Source organism: Mobula birostris, chromosome 9 (genome assembly GCF_030028105.1).
Source record: "Mobula birostris isolate sMobBir1 chromosome 9, sMobBir1.hap1, whole genome shotgun sequence".
Classification (NCBI taxonomy): Eukaryota; Metazoa; Chordata; class Chondrichthyes; order Myliobatiformes; family Myliobatidae; genus Mobula; species Mobula birostris.
The window spans coordinates 1,874,981-1,893,617 of NC_092378.1; the positions used below are offsets into that span (position 1 = coordinate 1,874,981).

The window sequence follows — 18,637 nt, forward strand, 5'->3', positions numbered from 1 at the left end:
CCACTATAGAGATCCATATCAGAATCAGGTTTATCATCACTCACATTGGTCATGAAATTTGTTTTTTTGCGGCAACAGTATAGTGCAATACATAAAATTACTACAGTAATGTGCAGAAGTCTTAGGCTCCCTAGCGCTCTCTATCTCTAGCTCTCTGTGCTTCTGACTTTTGCACAGTACTGTATATAGAACAGAAACAAGCTGACCAAAAATGTTCCATCCAAGCTACTCCCATTTGTTAGCATTTGACCCAGAATCTTCTAATGCTTTTCAATCCATGTACCTATCCAACTGTCTTTTAAGTTACCGTACCTGCCACACCCACTTTCTCTGGAAGCTCATTCCACATACATACCATTCTTAGTGTAAAAAGAAAAAAGTTGCCCCTCAAGTTCCTATTCAAATCTTCCTCTCCTTCCTGGCCCTTACATTCTGGATTCTTCTTGGTTTTCAGTAGTTAAGCTCCTGATATCTGAAATAAGGCATCTTGAACTAATTTCAGAGAGATTGAAGCGGATGTAGACCTTTACTAAATGAAGCAGGGGCTTGTACCAATACATGCTGATTAATATTCTCTAGCATGTCACCAACGATAACGAAATTCGCCTCTAACAAACCCAGCACGCAAAGCTCTCCAAGATTAGCATCGCCAAACCCAGCAGACTCATGACTAAGCGACTAAGTGAGCATGGATAAACAAATGCTGATGAGCTAACATGAAGCAGCACCCTCTAATCAGGAGCCTTTAACCAGAGGGCACAGCCTCAGAACAGGATGACCTTTTAGAATGGAGACGAGGAGGAATTTCTTCAGCCAGATGGTGGTGAACCTGGGGAATTCACTGCTACAAATGGCTGAGGCCAGCTCATTGGGTATATTTAAAGCAAAGGTTGACAGGTTCTTAATGAGACAGGGGGTCAAAGGTTACAGGGTGAAAGAAAGAAATGGGGCTGAGAGGGTTAATAAATTAGCCATGATGGAACGGTGAAGCAAACTTGATGAACCAAATTGTGTAATTCTGCTCCTCTGTCTTATTGTATCTGTTCAACTTTCATAAAGCCACTGGTCAAAGCTAAGGTAGGATTTGCACTTTGAGAGCTCACATTGCATTGATTAAATGCTCCAAAGATTCATTCAGCTTTAGGGTATCACAGTTGCAGTAGCTCTACTGAGGATGACAAGCAGTAAACAGCTGCAATGTTGCCCACAGCAAGGCATTGGTGCAGTCAAACATGCAGCTATACTATACCTAGCATCGGTGCACTTGCACTTCGACTGCGGTCTTCAGCCGTCCAGATAATGTGTGTGATCGTGGAGAGCACAGCAGCACAGAATATGCAGAACAACAAGGTAAAGGACACATCAATGTACAGATAGAAACCACCCCAATCAAAGGGCAGATAAAACGATTGCAATATTAAACAGACCACAGAAACAGTTGTCTAGATATTTAAATTTATAGAACAATTCAGTTGGTAAGTGGAAAGGAAACCACTTCAGTAGTAGACCACTTCACCCTTCACACCTGCTCCACCGCCTGGCGCAACCAGAGCTGATCTTCTGGCCCAGCATCACTTTATTGCACAAACCCCATATGCAGGATGCCCTTCAGATCCAAAATGATTCACACCTTTAAGTTGTGAAATACATTCTAAGTTTACCCAACAATCAGCTCAATCAGAAATTGGTAACAGCACTTCTGTGATCAGGTGTAGGTGTAGCCATCTCCTACATGTCACAACAATATACAGACAAGTTCTAGTATTTTTATTCTGAGATCCGGGGCGGAGCAGATCCTACAGGCTCATCGAGCAGCCCACCAGTTCAACCCCAGCCTAATCACAGGACAATTTACAATCACCAATTAACCTACTAACTGGTAGGTCTTTGTACTGTGGAACCAAACTGGAGCACCCAGAGGAAATCCATGCATCCACCCCTTACAGAAGACATCAGAATTGAACTTCGATGCCCTGAACTGTAATAGTGACAAGCAAACCACTACACTAGATGGTTTGTAAAGAAACAACACTTTTCCTAATGAAGTACATATGCGAAACAGTGTAAGGAAGAACTAAGGAAGGTTTTGCGTGAAACAAAAAATTCAAAGCAGCCAGTCTGTCCATTTTCATAAACGGAAATTTCTCGATAAACCAATAAAATTACATTATCAAAACTATCAATCTGCACATCAGGATGCACATTCTGAACATTATACAGGACTGGCAGGTACAATGGCAAAGTGAAGGTGGAGGGGGGGAGAAATAAAATGTGTACACGTTCACAAAATGCTGCAGGAACTCAGGAGGGCAGGCATCACCTATGGAAGGCATTAACCAGTCAATGTATCCAGCTGGGACCCTTCATCAGGATTGGAAAAGAAGGGGGAAGAAGCCAGAATAAGGTGGTGTAGGGGCAGAAAGAGGTTACAAGATGAAGGTGGTAGGTGAAGTCAAGTGAGGGGAAGGTAGTGTGAGTGGTGCAATCATTCGAGTAGAGTATGATGTTCTCCCAAGGGGTTGCCTATTGCTGGGTCAGATGGCTGTGAAGATCAAAGTTCGAAGTAAATTTATTACCAAAGTATATACTGTACAGACTGCATATGCCACCGTATACAACCCTGAGCGATTTTCTTGTGGGAGTACACAGTAAATCCAAAATACAACAGAATTATTGAAAGACCACACTCAAAAGGACAGACAAACAATGTGCAACAAAACTGTACGAAAAAAAAAGCAAATATCAAGAACATGAGATGAAGAGCTCCTGAAAATGAGTCCATAAGCTGTGGGAACAGTGCAGTATTGGGGTGAGAGAAGTTATCCCTTTTGGTTCAAAAGCCTGATGGTTGAGGGGTAATGACTGCTCCTGAGCCTGGTGGTACCAAGTCCTGAGGGTCCTGTATCTTCTTCCTAATGGCAACAGCAAGAAGGGAGCATGACCTGAATGGTGGGGGTCCCTGATGATGGATGTTCCATTCCTGCAAAAGCACTCTATGTTTGGAGGGCTTTACCGTAACGGACTGGGCCATATCCACTACATCTCATAGGATTTTCCACAAGGGCAGTAGTGTTTCCATACCAGGCTGTGATGCAGTCAATATACTCTCCACCACTCATCTATACAAGTGTGTCAAAGTTTTAGATGTTATGCTGAATGTTTGAAAACTTCCAAGGAAATAAAGGTGCTGTCATGCTTTCTTTGTAATGGTACATGCTGGGCACAGTACAGATCCCCTGAAATCTTAACACTGAGGAAATTAAAGTGCTGACCCTCTCCACCTCTAATACTTTAATGAGGACTGGCTCATAGACCTCTGGTGCCCTCCTCCCGAAGTCAAAATCAGCATAAAAATGCCATACCCTTCTTTCAATTCCTCCATCTCTGCCACATCTGCTCTCAGGGTGAGGTTCTCCTTCCAGAACGAAAGAGATGTCCTCCTCCTTCAAAGAAAGGGGCTTCCCTTCCTCCAACATCAACGCTGGCCTCAACTCTTCTATTTCACACACATATGCCCTCACCCCATCCTACCGCCACCTCTCCAGGGATAGGGTTCCTTTAATCCTCACCTACTACCCCACCAGCCTCCGTGTCCAGCACATAATTCTCTGTAACTTCTGCCATCTTCTGCGGGATCCCACCACCAAGCACACCTTTCCCTTCTGCCCAGTTTCTGCTTTCCACAGGGATCACTCCCTAAGCGACTCCCTTGTCCATTTGTCTCTCCCCACTGTTCTTTCTCCTGGCACTTATCCTTGCAAGCTGAACAAGTGCTACACCTGCCCCATACCTCCTCCCTCACTACTATTCAGGGCACTAAACAGTCCTTCCAGGTGAGGCAACATTTCACGGTATCCGGTGCTCCCGGTGTGGCCGCTCGAATATATTGGTGAGACCCAACGTAGATTGGGAGACTGCTTTGCCAAGTACCTACGCTCTGTCCACCAGAAAAAGCGGGATCTCCCAGTGGCCATCCATTTTACTTTCACTTCCCATTCCAACATATCAGTCCATGGTCTCCTTTACTGTCAGATTGAGGCCACACTCAGGATGGAAGAGCAACACCTTATATTCTGTCTGGGTAGCTTCCAACCTGATGCCATGAACATCGATTTCTCAAACATCTGGTAATGCCCACACTCTTCACCATTCCCATTTTCCTCTCTCACCTTATCTCCTTACCTGCCTATTACCCTCTGGTGCCTCCCCCTTTTCTTTCTTTCATGGCCTTCTGTCCTCTCTTATCAGACACCCCCCCCCTCCTTTTTCCAGCCCTGTATCTCTTTCACCAACTTCCCAGCTCTTTACTTCACCCCTCCCTCTTTCCCAGTTTCACCAATCACCTTGTGTTTCTTCCTCTCCTCCCCCCACCTTCCACTCTGACTTAACATCTTTTTTCCTCCAGTCCTCATGAAGTGTCTCGGCCCAAAACTCTTTATCATAGTTGCCACCTGGTCTGCTGAATTCCTTCAGCTTTTTGTGTGTGTTGCTCAGATCTCCAGCATCTGCAGATTTTCTCTTGGTTTTAATAATCAGCTCATTGTTCTTGCTGACAGAGGTTGTTGTTGTAGCACTAGCTAGATTTCCAATCTCCCTGTAGAACCCTGTACAATTTTCTCTATATCAGCACAAATATGACCCAAAATGTGAACAGATCTTCATGCCGGTGCTAAAACTACATAAACAGAACCCAATTAATAACACAAAAAGCATTATACTTGTTTATTTATTGGAAAAAGATCCAAGATGTATTTGTTGGAAAAAGTATGTGAACCTTTGTTTTCAGTAACTAGTGTGATTTCTTCCCCCCCCCCACCCCATACAGTAATAACTTCAACTAAATGTTTCCAGTAACTGTTGATCTGTCCTGCACATTGGCTTGAAGGAATTCAAGGCCATTCCTTCTTAGAAAACTGCTTCAACTCAGGATCACACACAAAATGCTGGTGGAACGCAGCAGGCCAGGCAGCATCTATAGGAAGAGGTACAGTCGACGTTTCCAGCCGACACTCTTTGTCAGTGGGTCTCGGACCGAAACATCGACTGTACCTCTTCCTATAGATGCTGCCTGGCCTGCTGCGTTCCACCAGCATTTTGTGTGTTGCTTGAATTTCCAGCATCTGCCGGTTTCCACTTGTTTGAGTTTTCAACTCAGGGATGTTGGTGGGCTTCCTTGCATGAACTGCTTGCTTCAGGTCCTTTCACAACATTTCCATAGGATTAAGGTCAGGACTTTGACTTGGCTATTTCAAAACACAGATATTCTTCTTTTTAACCCATTCTGACGTTGATATGCTGTTGTCTTTCAGATCATTGTCTTGTTGCATTATCCAACTTCTATTAAGCTTCAAGTGATGAACTGCTACCCTCCTGTAAAATGTCTTGATACAATTTTGAATTCATTGTTCCTTCAATGATTGCAAGTTGTCCAGGCCCTGAGGCAGCAAAGCAGCCCCAAACCACGATGTGCTTTCAACCGTGCTTCACAGTTGGGATGAGGTTTTGGTGTTGGTGTGCAGTGCCCTTATTTTTCCCCAAACATAGCAATGTGTATTTCTGCCAAAAAGTTCAACTTCTGTCTCATCTTTAACAGAACATTGGCCCAGAAGTGTTGCAGAGCATCCAGGTAGTCTTTTGAAAATTGGGATGTGCAGCAATTTTATTTTTTTCGAGAGCAGTGGCCTCCTCTGTGGTGTCCTTCCATGGATACCATTCTTGTTTAGTATTTTTCTTATTGTAGACACATGAACAGAGACTTTAGCAAGCTGTAAAGATTTCTACAGGTCTTTGACTATTACCCTTGGTTTTTTTTCTCCCTCCACCTCCAGCATTGCACGTCGTGCTCTTGGTGTGATCTTTGCAGGATACCCACTCCTAGGGAGAGTAGCAACAGCATTGAGCTTCCTCCATTTGTAGACAATGTCTCTTATGGTGGACTGATGAACACTCAGGTCTTTAGAAATGCTTTTGTAGCCTTTGCCAGCTTCATGAATCTCTACAGTTCCAAGGTCCTCTGAAAGTTGTTCTGATCGAGGCATGGTGCACATAAACAGATCTTTCTTGAGAAGAGCAGGTTCTGTCAGTAACCTGACTTTTTGTGTCTTTTTCATAGGGCAGGGTACCTCTACAACCCAGACCTCCAATCTTATCTCATGGATTGGAACACTGACTCTAAATGAGTGTCTCACTGTGTAAGGTTTCACTGTTAATATAATGGTTTCTCTGTAAGGTTTCACCGCTAATGTAATGGTTTCTCTGTAGCAGCAGTATTTGGGTTATGACTAGAGATAACAGGAGCTTTGGTATGTGCGCCATCCAATGAGGCGTGTTACTTCTTTCTTGTGGGTCTGAGAAGGGTTTTGTGGTCTTTTGTAGGAGAGGGATGGAGAGAGAAGACTTGAGTGGAGTTGGTAGACCGCAGGATGGAGTGGACTTGGAGTGAGGGCCTGGGAGTCGACGACACTTATACAGATCGATGGGAAACGAATGGACAACCATGAGCTCCAATGTGCACATTAGACCGTTTTGTTAAAATGGGCCCTTTTTCTTTTTGTTCTCTTTACTAACCCTATAGTCAGATTAAGAACTATAAAGCTAAATTATTTAATTGCATATGGTGTATTGTCTGATATTTTGTGATACGCATTTGTAACCAGGCAACACATCATGCAGCATCCGCACAAAACAAGATTTCTCAAGTTTAACTGTGCTGGAAGCACTCTTCCCCTAGACAAACACATGCGGGCCAAACCTGAGGGTTACATAACTTTTGTAGAAGGCATTACCCCAGAGGTTCATATACTTTATCCAACGAATACATGTTTGTATTGGATCATTTTTCTCAATAAATAAATGAACAAGTATAATGTTTTTTATGCTATTTACTTAATTGGGTTCTCTTTATCTAGTTTTAGGACTTGCATGAAGATCTGATCATATCTTAGGTCATATTTATGCAGGAAGAAAACCCTACAGGGTTCACAAACTTTCCAGCACCACTGTACGTGATGATTCTTCACCACCTTTGATTTGGCCAATGACAGTGTTGTCATCAGCAAACTTAAATATGGCATTGGAGTTGTGCCTAGTCACGCAGTAAGTATAATGCGAGTAGAGCAGAGGGCTAAGCACACAGCCCCATGGTGCAACCGTGCTGATTGAGATTGTTGAGGAGATGTGGCTGCCAATCTGAACTGACTGGGGCCTGCAAGTGAGGAAATAGAGGATCTAATTGCACAACGAAGTATTGAGGCCAAGGTCTTAAAGCTTATTGATGAGTTTTGAGGGGATGATAGTACTGCTAATGCCAATCTGTTGATGATGAGGAGCATCCTGATGTATGCATCTTTGCTGTGCAGATGTTCCAGAGTTGAGAGAAGAGCCAATGAAATGGCATCTACAATGGACCTGTTGCTCCGGCAGGCACACTGGAGTCAACCTAAGTCGCTTCTCAAGCTGGAGGTGATATGTTTCATCACCAGCCTCTCAAAACACTTCACAATGGATGCAAGCCATTGAGGCAGGTTAACACACTCTTCTTTGGCACTGGTATAATTGAAGCCTGCTTGAAGCAGGTGAGTACCTCAGACTGCTGAAGCGAGAGGTTAAAGATCTCAGTGAACGCTCCAGCTAGTTGACTAGTACAGATGTTTAGAACTTGGCTAGGTAGCCCATCTAGACCTGATGCTTTCCATGGGTTCATTCTTCTGAAGGATGTTTTCACGTCAGCCTCAGAGACTAAAATCAGGGTCTTCAGTGTGGGAGTTCATGAAGGTTCCTCTATGTTTTGACAGTCAAAGTGAGCACAGAAGGCATTGAGCTCATCTGGCAGCCAAGTCTACTGTCACCTATGTCGCATGGTTTCACTTTGTAAGAGTTACTTGAGGGAGGAGAGGTGAGGTGAGAAGCTGGGACGTGATACATGGAAAAGGTAAACTGCTGAAGGAGGAGGAACCTGATGGGAAAGAAAAGTGGACCATGGGAAAAAGGGAAGGAGGAGGGGAACCAGAGGGAGGTGATAGGCAGTTGAGAAGAGAAGGGTTAAGAGGGAGCCAAAATGGGGAATGGAAAAAGAGAAGAGGGGGGGAGAAATCATTGGGAGTTAGAGAAATCGATTTTCGTGTCATCAGGTTTCAGTCTGAAACGCCAACTCTTTATTCCTCCCCACAGATGCTGCCTGACCCTACTGAGTTCGTCCAGCATTATGTGTGAGAGAGATAGAGACAGGTGATTTCCAGCATCTGCAAAACCTCCCATTCAGACATATTCACATGAGATTTCTAGTAATTGGCAAATTATTTTAACAAAATAGACCCCAGAATGAGCCTAATTTAAGAATGTAAATTAATTATTGTTATTTACCATTATGATTTGTATTCCTAACGGCCAAAGATATTGATCAACATAAAAAGTATAAAATGGCCTTCTTGGTTTAAGGAGTTATATTTGGTTATATCAGATGATAAATCTACTTTTTGAAACTACTCATTCCAAACACACCTCCAAATGCTTGAACGTTGTTACGTTGTGTTTATGATCCAGGAATCGCAGCCCAAGATCTGAATTCAAATATCCATCAGGAGATTTGAGATTGAGGGCTAGTACCAGGAGATAACCAAGGAAGCAGTCAGAATAAGGGAAACTCATGGGTTCAGTTGCAACATTCTGGTTTCTGTGTGACTTCGATCCCACTCCATGTGATTGACCATCAATGTTCGAACGAGCTGCTTTGCCAAAGTTACCTACATTGCATGAACAAAAATTCAAATACAACACACGGACACCAATTTAATAGAACGTGAACTACTTGCTCACCGAGGTTAGGTGTGCTAGCAGTCCGCTTGCCGCCTTTGATCTTGAAGAAACCACGACCAAAGGAAGCTCTTGCCTTTTTGGAGGTAGCGCTTTCATCGCCCAGTGAGTTGTGCTGCCCGATTGGTTTTGGTGGCAGAGACGTGAATTTACTGATCTCCATACATGCCTTGTTCTAGAAGTATTCAGACAAAGATAAAATTTACAACCTGAAGAGACTCCTGAGACACACATTAGACACAATCAACAAAAACATTCCCAGCTAACCTTAATCAAGAGCAAAATGTTCTCTGCCAGCTGAGATTGGAGAAAAGGGTTGTAGAAGACAGGAAGAAAAACAAAGAAACAGCATTAGGATAAGAGAAAAAGCCTTTACAGAGTCAAAATATCCAGGGAGTTCAGCAAGATAATATTAACAGAGCAGACATGAAATAACATGTGAATGCCAAGTACAAGTTCATTATCTGCAAAGATCACTTGACTGAAATCAAAGGGCTACCCGCCAAGTCAGGAGTAATAAGTCTCTTCCAAAAATGTCATGGATAATGGAGATGTACCTCTAACGGACTCTGTTGTGCAGGCTCCAAGGATTTCTGTTCAAAGACAAAGAGTAAAGAATCTTACAACAGTTGAGTGCAGCTGTACACGGTTACAGTCATTAATATTCACAGATACCAATCGTCAAAAGCAGATGTTGAAACAAACGAACCTTGTTCTCCTCCTCCATTTTCAGGTTCTCCAGACTACTAGACTTGTGCACATCTAATAATCTGCAACAAAACAGAAGAAACTTGTTTCATTGCTTCAAAATGTACACAGCTTCTGAACTTAAGCAAAATTCAAAAGTTTGAAGAATGCAGGACTGAAGGTGCTGTATTTAAGTGCATGTAGCATTCAGAATAAGGTGGATGAACTTGTGGTACAATTAGAGATTGATCAGTATGACATTGTGGGCATCACTAAGTAGTGACTGAAGGGAGGCCATTGTTGGGAGCTTAAAAGGACAGGCAGGAAGACATAGGCAGTGGTGTGGCTCTGTTGGTAAGAGGTGGAATTACATCTTTAGAAAGAGGTGACATGGGGTCAGAGAATGTCGAATCTTTATGGGTGAAATTGCAAGGGTAAAAAAAAAACATTATTGGAATCATATATAGGCCACTAAACAATAGCCAAGATGTGGGGTTGAGATTACAAAGGGAGGCGGAAAAGGCATGTAATACACAATTGCAATGAGGGACTTCAATATACAAGGGGATTGGGAAAATCAGGTTGGTGTCAGATCGCGAAGAAGAAATTTGTTGGATACCTACGAGATGGTTTTTTAGAGCAGCTTGTGCTTGCGCCTACTCTGGGAAAGGCAACTGGGTGTTGTGTAATAACCCTGATTTATTAGGGAGCTGAATGTAAAGGAACCCTTAGGAGGCAGTGATCATAATATGATTGAATTCATACTGCAATTTGAGAGGGAGAAGCTAACTCACATGTAACTGCATCGCAATGGAATAAAAAGGAATTACAATGGCATGAGAGAGTAGTTTACCCAGGTGGATTGGAGGAGAATACTGGAGGGAATAATGGCAGAGCAGAGACGGCTGAAGTTTCTGGGTATAGTTCACAAGGCACAGGATAGATATGTCCCACAGAGGAAGATGTTCTCAAATGGTAGGGGTAGGTAACCGAGGCTGACAAAGGAAGTTAAGCACTGCATAAAAGCGAAGGAAAGGGTATATAAGGTAGCAAAAGTGAGTGGGAAGCTGGATGATTGGGAAGCTTTTAAAATCCAACAAAAGGCAACTGAAAAAGTTGTAAAAGATGAAATACAAGGGCAGGCTAGCCAATAATATAAAGCAGGATGCCAAAAGTTTCTTCAGTTATATAAAGAGTAAAAGGGAGGTGAGAGTTGATATTGGACCACTGGAAAATGATGCTGGTGAGGTAGTAATGGGGGACAAAGAAATGATAGATAAACTTAATGAGTGCTTTGCATCTGTCTTCACTGTGGAATACACCAACAGTGTGCCAGTAGTCTGTGGTGTCAGGGAGCAGGAGAGATGCCATTGTTTTACAAAGGAAAAAGTGCTAGGCAAACTGAAAGGTCTTAAGGTGGATAAGTCACCTGGGCCAGATGGACTACATCCCAGAGTCTTGAGAGGGGTTACTGAAGAGATTGTGGATGCACTGATCATGATCTTTCAAGAATCACTTGATCCTGGTATGGTCTCGGAGGAATGGAAGATTGCAAATGTCACTCCGCCCTTTAAGGGAGGAAGGCAAAAGAAAGGCAGTTGTAGGCCAGTTAGCCTAACCTCAGTGGTTGGGAAAGTGTTGAAGTCTATTATTAAGGATGAGGTTTCAGGGTACTTTGAGACTAATGATAAAATAAGTCGAAGTCCGCATGGTTTCTGTAAAGGGAAATCTTCCCTGACAAATCTGTTAGAGATCTTCGAGGAAGTAACAAGCAGGTTGGACAAAGGAGAGGCAGTGGATGTCATTTACTTGGATTTTCAGAAGCCATTTGATAAGGTGCCACACATGAGGCTGCATAACAAGATAAAATCCTATGGCACTACAGGAAAGAGACTGGCATGGATAACAGAATGGCTGTCAGGTAGGAGGCAGTGAGTGGGAATAAAAGGGGCCTTTTCTGGTTGGCTGCCAGTGCGTAGTGGTGTTCCTCAGGGGTCAGCATTGGGACCACTACTTTTCAAATTGTTTGTCAATGATTTGGATAATAGAATTGATGGCTTTGTGGCAAAGTTTGCAGATGATACAAAGTTAGATGCTAGGGTAGGTAGTGTTAAGGAAGCAATGCGATTGCAGCAGCAGGACTTAGTAAATCGGAAGAATGGGCAAGAAAGTGGCAGATGGAATACGGTGTAGGGAAATGCATGATAATGCATTTTAGTAAAAGGAACAATAGTGTGGACTATGACCTAAATGGGGAGAAGGTTCAGACATCAGAAGTGCAGAGGGACTTAGGAGTCCTCGTGCAAGATTCCCATGTGTATGAGGTTGAGTGGGATCTGGGATCAGCCATGATGGAATGGTAAAGCAGACTCAATGGGCTGAATAGCCTAATTCTGCTCCTATGTCTTACGGTCTTACGTTCTAAATAAGGATGCAAATAAGAAACGAATTTAATTTGAGAGCTAGTGAGAAGCTAGATTACAAAAGAAATTTTAAAAATATATTTATACCTACAATGTAAAATGGTGTTCTGCTTTTGAACTATGCTAGGTCATGCTTTTTTCCCCTCTAAATTATAGCTTAGACTTGTACTGTGCGTTGTTTGAGTCATGAAAGGCATGGCAGTGTAGCAGCTAGCAGAACACTTTACAGCATCAGTGATCCAGGTTCCGTTCTACCATCATCTCTAAAGAGCTTGCAAGTTCGCCCCATAACTGTGTGGGTTTCCTTCCACATACAGGTTGTTGTGGGCAAGCTATGTTGACACCAGAAGCATGGCAACACTTGTGGGCTGCCACTAGCACAATCCTCATACTGTGCTTGATTACAAATAAAGTGATCTTTAATCTCATTCATATAGCATTCAGCCCACAGTTACTCTTTGTAATACTATAATTTTAAGCACTTTTCCCCAGAACCTGTCACTAGTTTGGTATCCAATTATCTCTCCATTTTCCTTTTGGGAGGTAGGATTGAATAGATTTTCTTTCCAGCTGTCTAGATCATTAACTCATTGCACAAATAATTTCTTGACTCTCCAGAGAAATACACACAAAATGCTGGAGAAACTCAGCAGGTCAGGCAGCACCTATGGAAATGAACAAACAATCGGACCAGGCTGAGATCCTTCTTCAGAACTGGAAAGGAAGGGGGAAGTTGCCAGAATAAAGAGGTGGGGAAGGAGGACAACTAGACGGTGATAGGTGAGACCAGGTGGGTAGGATAGGTAAAGGGCTGAAGATGAAGGAAATCTGATAGGAGAGGAGAGTGGACCATAGGAAAAAGTGAAGGAGGAGCAACAGGGGGATGTGATAGGCAGGTGAGGAGAAGTGGCAAGAGGTCAGAGTGGGAACAGAAGAACAGCGAAGGGGAAAATAATTTTTTACCCGAAAGAGTAATCTATGTTCATATTATCAGGTTAGTCGCTACCGAGAAGGAATACAAGGTGCCACTCTCCCTGGTTTGACAGGTGAAATTTGATCAGAATTGAACCTGAACTGTAGTGCAGTGCCAAACCTCTGAGAAAGGAACACAGAGGCTAAACAGCCTATTCAGAAAACCACAAACAAGAGAATCTGAAGATGCTGGAAATCCAAAGAACACATAAAATGCTGAAGGAACTCAGAAGGCCAGGCAGCAAGTAGAAAAGTGTACAGTCAATGTTTCTGGCCAAAACCCTTCAGCAGGAGGAAAGGGTACTGGCCCAAAACATCATCTGTATTCTTTCCCTAGATGTTACCTGGCCTGCTGAGTTCCTCCAGCATTTTGTGTGTGTTAATCCGGAAACCATTCCTGAAACACTGTCCATACTGAAGGCCACTGTTGAGCAGTAGTAAGAAGCTTGAATGTGGAACATTCTTACAAGGATGGGTTGAGTAGATGAGGCCTATATTCCCTATAATTTAGAAACATGCAAACTTTACAAAGGGCTCAACAGTCTGGATGAAAGGATGTCACTTCCTTGAGCTGAGGAGTCGAGAACCAAAGATCAGTCTCTGAACAAGGAGTAGACAGAGTGGGACTGAGATCTGAGAGCAAGGTATCTTTGGAATTCCCTACCCTGAGGGGCTGTAGGTTCAGTCACTGAATTCATTTGACACAGAGGTTGACAGATATCTGAATTTTACTGGCATGAAGGGATATAGAGATAGTTGAAGTAGAAAAATAGCCACAAATATGATGAAAGGGCTGGTTGGTCCAGTCCTGTGGTATAAACCTGGATATATTTTCATACCACTGTAAAAAGCAAGACCTACAACAATCAAAATCTCAAACTTTGCTAAACAGCCCAATTTGATAGCGTATTATAAGCTTTTCAGAGAGAGTTGCAAATATCACTTCTTTTAAATGAGTTTTTTAAAAATCTCCAGATTAACAAGATTGACGTAAAATTATTTTTATACTTACATGGGACTATCACAGATGATGGTTTCTTCAACTAAAGAAGAGATATCACTCGGCTGTATTTCACTGTAAAAAAAAATAAATTTACACCAGGTTACAGGTTATAAACTAGTCGTGCGATATGGAAACATTTGGCTCAACTACTTCACAGCAACCAACTGCCACCTTTCCAGGTGTCCTATCTGCCAGCACATGAACCTCCCAGGCATACAGTGTTGTGGACCAGACAAGAGACAATTGTGGACTTCAGGAAGATGCCAGTCAACCACTCTCCATTACACATCAATGGCTCTGCCGTGGAGCAAGTAAATGTCACAAAATTCCCTGGTGTGCACATAACGGATAATCTAATCTGGACCCACAACACCTCATTAATCAAGAAGGCACAGCAGCGTCTGCACTGAAGGGATGAGGCATGCTAGTCTCCCTGCCCCCATTCTGACAACTTTCTACAGGAGCACTATCGAGTGTCCTATCAGGCTGCATCATCGTGTGGCACAGAAACAGCAAGGCATTGGACCACAATACCCTATAGAGGACAGTAAAACCATCGGAGTCTCCTTCCCCACTATTTGTGACATTTATCAGGAGCATTGTAGATGAAGGGCCCAAAGCATTGTTGAGGATCCCTACTACCCATCCCACAATCTTTTTGACCCACTACCATCAGAAAGGAGTTACAGGAACTTCAGGATGAAGACATGCTAGACTGGGTAACAGCTTCTTCTCTCAGGCTGAGAGACTAATGAATACTTTGCCACTACTGAAGTCTCATCACTAGGAGAGCAAGCTGTGTACTGTTTACCTGTGCTGCTCACTACATGCATTTTGAATGATATTTCATTAACTTATTTTGTGCTGTCTGTGATATACGTTTCGTGGGTGCATTGTGGCCTGGAGGAACACTGTTTTGTTTGGTTGGATACACGTACAGTCAGATGAGAATAAACTTGAACTTTTCGTCTAGACACTAAACTCTCCAGTCCAGTTTCAACTCTCAGGCAGTGAACTACTCTCAAGCAGATGCTCTCTACTCTCTGGGTAAAGGTGGACCTCTTGTATCCCCTTCAAGTCTCTCAACCCCTACCCTAAAGTTATGTCCTCAGTTTTATCTGCCTTTGATATAGAACACTGAATGTTATAGCATGGGAACAGGCCCTTAGCAAATTAAACTACACTCAGCCCCTGCATAGCACTGCGTCTTTACAATGCAGTTATTCAATTCTTTACTGAAATTTTTTTAAATGACAAAAATTAATTCTAACCAACACCTGAAATTTCTCAAGAGCAGCCACCATTACAGTAAACATTCAATCAACCAATGTGAGTGCTTTATATATGCCCTGAGCCACTCTCAGCCAATCCCGTATTAGTTCGTCTCTGCCTCCTCTGCGTATGTAAACATTCTTGCTCACTTGCCAATTTATTCCATTTTTTCCACCCATGTCTGGAAAACTGTCTGCAACTTCAAACCGCATGAAGAGGTTATAGCCAGAAGCATGCAAGAACATCCTGGGATTTCAGACAGAACCAGTCATCAAAACATTGTTGAAATGGCCAATGAAATGGCATTAGAGGATGCTGATGATGGTGATGTTGAAGAGTCACTGCATTCCAATGGTGAGAGCCTTAATAACAAAGAGCTTTGAGACTTGGCAGAGCAATACATCCTGGGTGAATCCGAGGACATGGACAGCGAAGAGGAAACACCAGCAAGAAACCTCATCACAAAGTTCCTCAGGACTAGCATCACCACTATCACACAAATCATGGACCAGTTTATCGATAATGACCCTGACTGGAAGCAGGGAGATGTTCTTGACATGATTTCCTGCTACCGAGAACTGCTTCATGAGAGGAAACTTAAGAAAAGGCAGTCAAATCTTGATGCCTACTTAAAGAAGCCAAAGTCAGAGGAGAACCCACAGCCTGGTCCCTCCTCTGAGATGTAACCACCAGCTGCTTCCCTCCGCTGCCGCTGCTGCGATGTGTTGCTGCTCCACTGATGTACAGGTTCAGCCTATTTGTGTGTCTGTTACTCCAGGAATTACTGTGTATACATAAAATTATATACCATACATATTACATTACCATACACATCCATTTACGTAATGTTATAATGATCCCGGCATGGTGCTGATTTACAAGGCGCTCCACCTCCGAGGAATGTATCCTCAGCATTAAGCGGGGTCGGAGTGTAATCCCTTCTGACTCCATGTGATCCATGTCTCTCCATCCCCTCATTCATGTATCCATCCAACATTCCTTTTAAACTTCCCTCCTCTCACCTCAAACACCATAACGGTCTATAGAGTCTACTCTCAAAAATAATACATGGGCGATTTATTATCCCTCTCAATCCCATTCTCCTGCCTCCTCCCCGTGACCTCTGATACCCTGATAAATCAAGAACTATCAGCTTAAATATACCCAATGACTTGGCATCCACAGTCCTCTGTGGCAATGAATTCCACAGATTCACCATACTCTGGCTAAAGAAATTCTTCATCTTTGTTCTGAAAGGACACCCTTCTATTCTGAGTCTGTGCTCTCAGGTCCAAGACTCCCCCTCAAATGTCCACTATATTCAGGCCTTTCAATATTCAATATGTTTCAATGAGATTCCTCAGCCTCATTTCTCTAGAGTCCAGTCAGTACAGACCCAGAGCCATCAAATGCTCCTTGTACATTAACCCTTTCATTCCTCAAAGAATCACAGTAGATTTGTCAGGGAAGACCTTCTCTAAAGGAAACCATGCTGACTTTGCCTTATTTTAACATGTGCCTCCAAGTACACTGAAACATCATCCTTAAAGCTGTGCCTCTAGTATTCGACACTTCTATCCTGGGAAAGAGATTCTGGCTCCTATTCCATCTATGCTTCTCAATTTCATAAACTTCATCAGGTCTCCCTCTTAGCTTTCGACGCTCTCAAGAAAGCAACCCAATCTCTCCTTATAGCTCATACCCTTTAATCCAGGCATCATCTCGGTAAGCCTCTACACCCTTCCTGTCATAGGATGATCAGAATTGCACACATTATTTCAACGGTAACCTAACCAAAGTGTTATACAGCTACAACTTTGATTTCTTACCTCTAATATTCTATGTTCTTAATAATGTAGGCAAGCACGCCATAAAGCTTCTTCATCACTACCAACATGCTGCCATGGGGAAACGTTTCCTGCTGACCTAGCCTCATTAATGCTCCCAAAATGCATCACGTAACATTCATCAGGATCACACTTTTTCCACTGAGGATGGCTGAGACATGTAGGTTAATAATGAAAGGTGGAGTGTTTAATGGTGCACAGCCATCCTACAGATGTGCAGTAGAGATAATCCTACACAGAAACTGCACTGTATCGGCGAGGAAGGCTCTATAACAGGCAATCAAAACTGCCCAACACACCACTGGCATCAGCCTACCTGTCATCAAGGACAAGTCTATAGAAAGGTGCCGGAAAAGGGCCAATAACATCATAAAGGATCCCACCCACCCATGGACTGTTTGTCCCACTCCCATCAGGGAAGAGGCTATGTATCATCCATTCATAGTCATAGTCACACTTTATTGATCCCGAGGAAAATTGGTTACACCACTCAAAAAGTTACTTCCCCAAGCAGTAAAGATGATCAACACCTCCACCCATTAACTCACCCCTCCACACCCCCTACCACCACTGCTTCCAGTTCCTGTCAGAGTTACCTCATGAACACATTCCTATGCCTAGCATCATTTTATGGACATACAATGTATATAAGCTGCTGTATCTATTTACATGGATTGTGTGTTTGTGCTTTAATCTTGCATGTCTTCTTAGTGCCGCCTGGGTCCAGAGTTACAATTATTTTATTGTCCATAAACTTGCGTACTGGAAATGACATTAAATGATTTTGAACCTTAGGGGGATCTCCTTCACTTAGAGGGTGATGAGAGTGTGGAAAGAGCTGCCAACTCAAGTGGTGGGCATGGGTTCAATTTCAACTTTTAAGATAAACTTAGATAGGTACATGGATGGGAGGGATGTGAAGGGCTATGGTCCAGGTGTGGGTTGATGGGACTATGAATAATGGTTCAGCACAGACTAGATGGGCTAAAGGGTCTGTTTCTGTGCTGTAATGCTTTATAACTAAATATTATCTGCAGACATATTGATCATATCTTCTTCACAAAGTTATTCCCATATATTACAAGTAACACACAAAATGCTGGAGGAACTCAGCAGGCCAGGTAGCACCTATGGAAAAGAGTACAATCGAAGTTTCAGGCTGAGAGCCTTCAGAAGGACTAGAGAAATTACAAGTCAGTCCCATATATTACAAGAAGGTCCTGGCATTGATCCTCATGAATCGCCACTAGCCACTAATCACAACCACAATCCTCTACAGTACCCTCTGTCTCCCATTGCCAAGACAGTTTGGCAACTTATGAAAATAATAAACAGAAACAGGAGCTGGAGTAAGGCATCTGGCCCATCAAGCCTACTCTGACACTAATTCAGATCATGGCTGATTTGAATTCCCCAACTACACAAATATCTGAGTCTAATATACAATTTGACAAGTAGGTACAGAGGAGAAGGGGCGGGTGAGGTCTGGGCCTGACGTCCCGCTCACCCAGGGAAAGTGAACGTGCAATACATCGCCTCTCCTTTCCCGGTGTAGTGATCGCTGCATGGTCACTGTCTGGCCTGCTAGGCAGGAGGCCACTGCAAATGGCCTCTCCCACCAC

General features: G+C 43.1%; 1 protein-coding gene across 4 annotated transcripts in view; it reads right to left on the bottom strand.

The window, feature by feature from the left end:
• The window catches only part of ppfibp1b (PPFIA binding protein 1b), a 253,814-nt gene that overhangs the window by 57,719 nt on the left and 177,458 nt on the right, over nt 1-18,637 (bottom strand). For 3 of the 4 annotated variants that reach the window (XM_072267360.1, XM_072267357.1, XM_072267356.1), the window contains 5 exons: nt 13,906-13,968; nt 9,521-9,581; nt 9,369-9,404; nt 8,815-8,986; nt 1,250-1,282 (listed from right to left, as the gene is read on the bottom strand). In XM_072267360.1, the coding sequence (XP_072123461.1) occupies nt 1,250-1,282; nt 8,815-8,986; nt 9,369-9,404; nt 9,521-9,581; nt 13,906-13,968 (365 nt within the window). The remainder of the gene's footprint in view (nt 1-1,249; nt 1,283-8,814; nt 8,987-9,368; nt 9,405-9,520; nt 9,582-13,905; nt 13,969-18,637) is intronic. The other variant, XM_072267359.1, reaches the window with a different exon arrangement.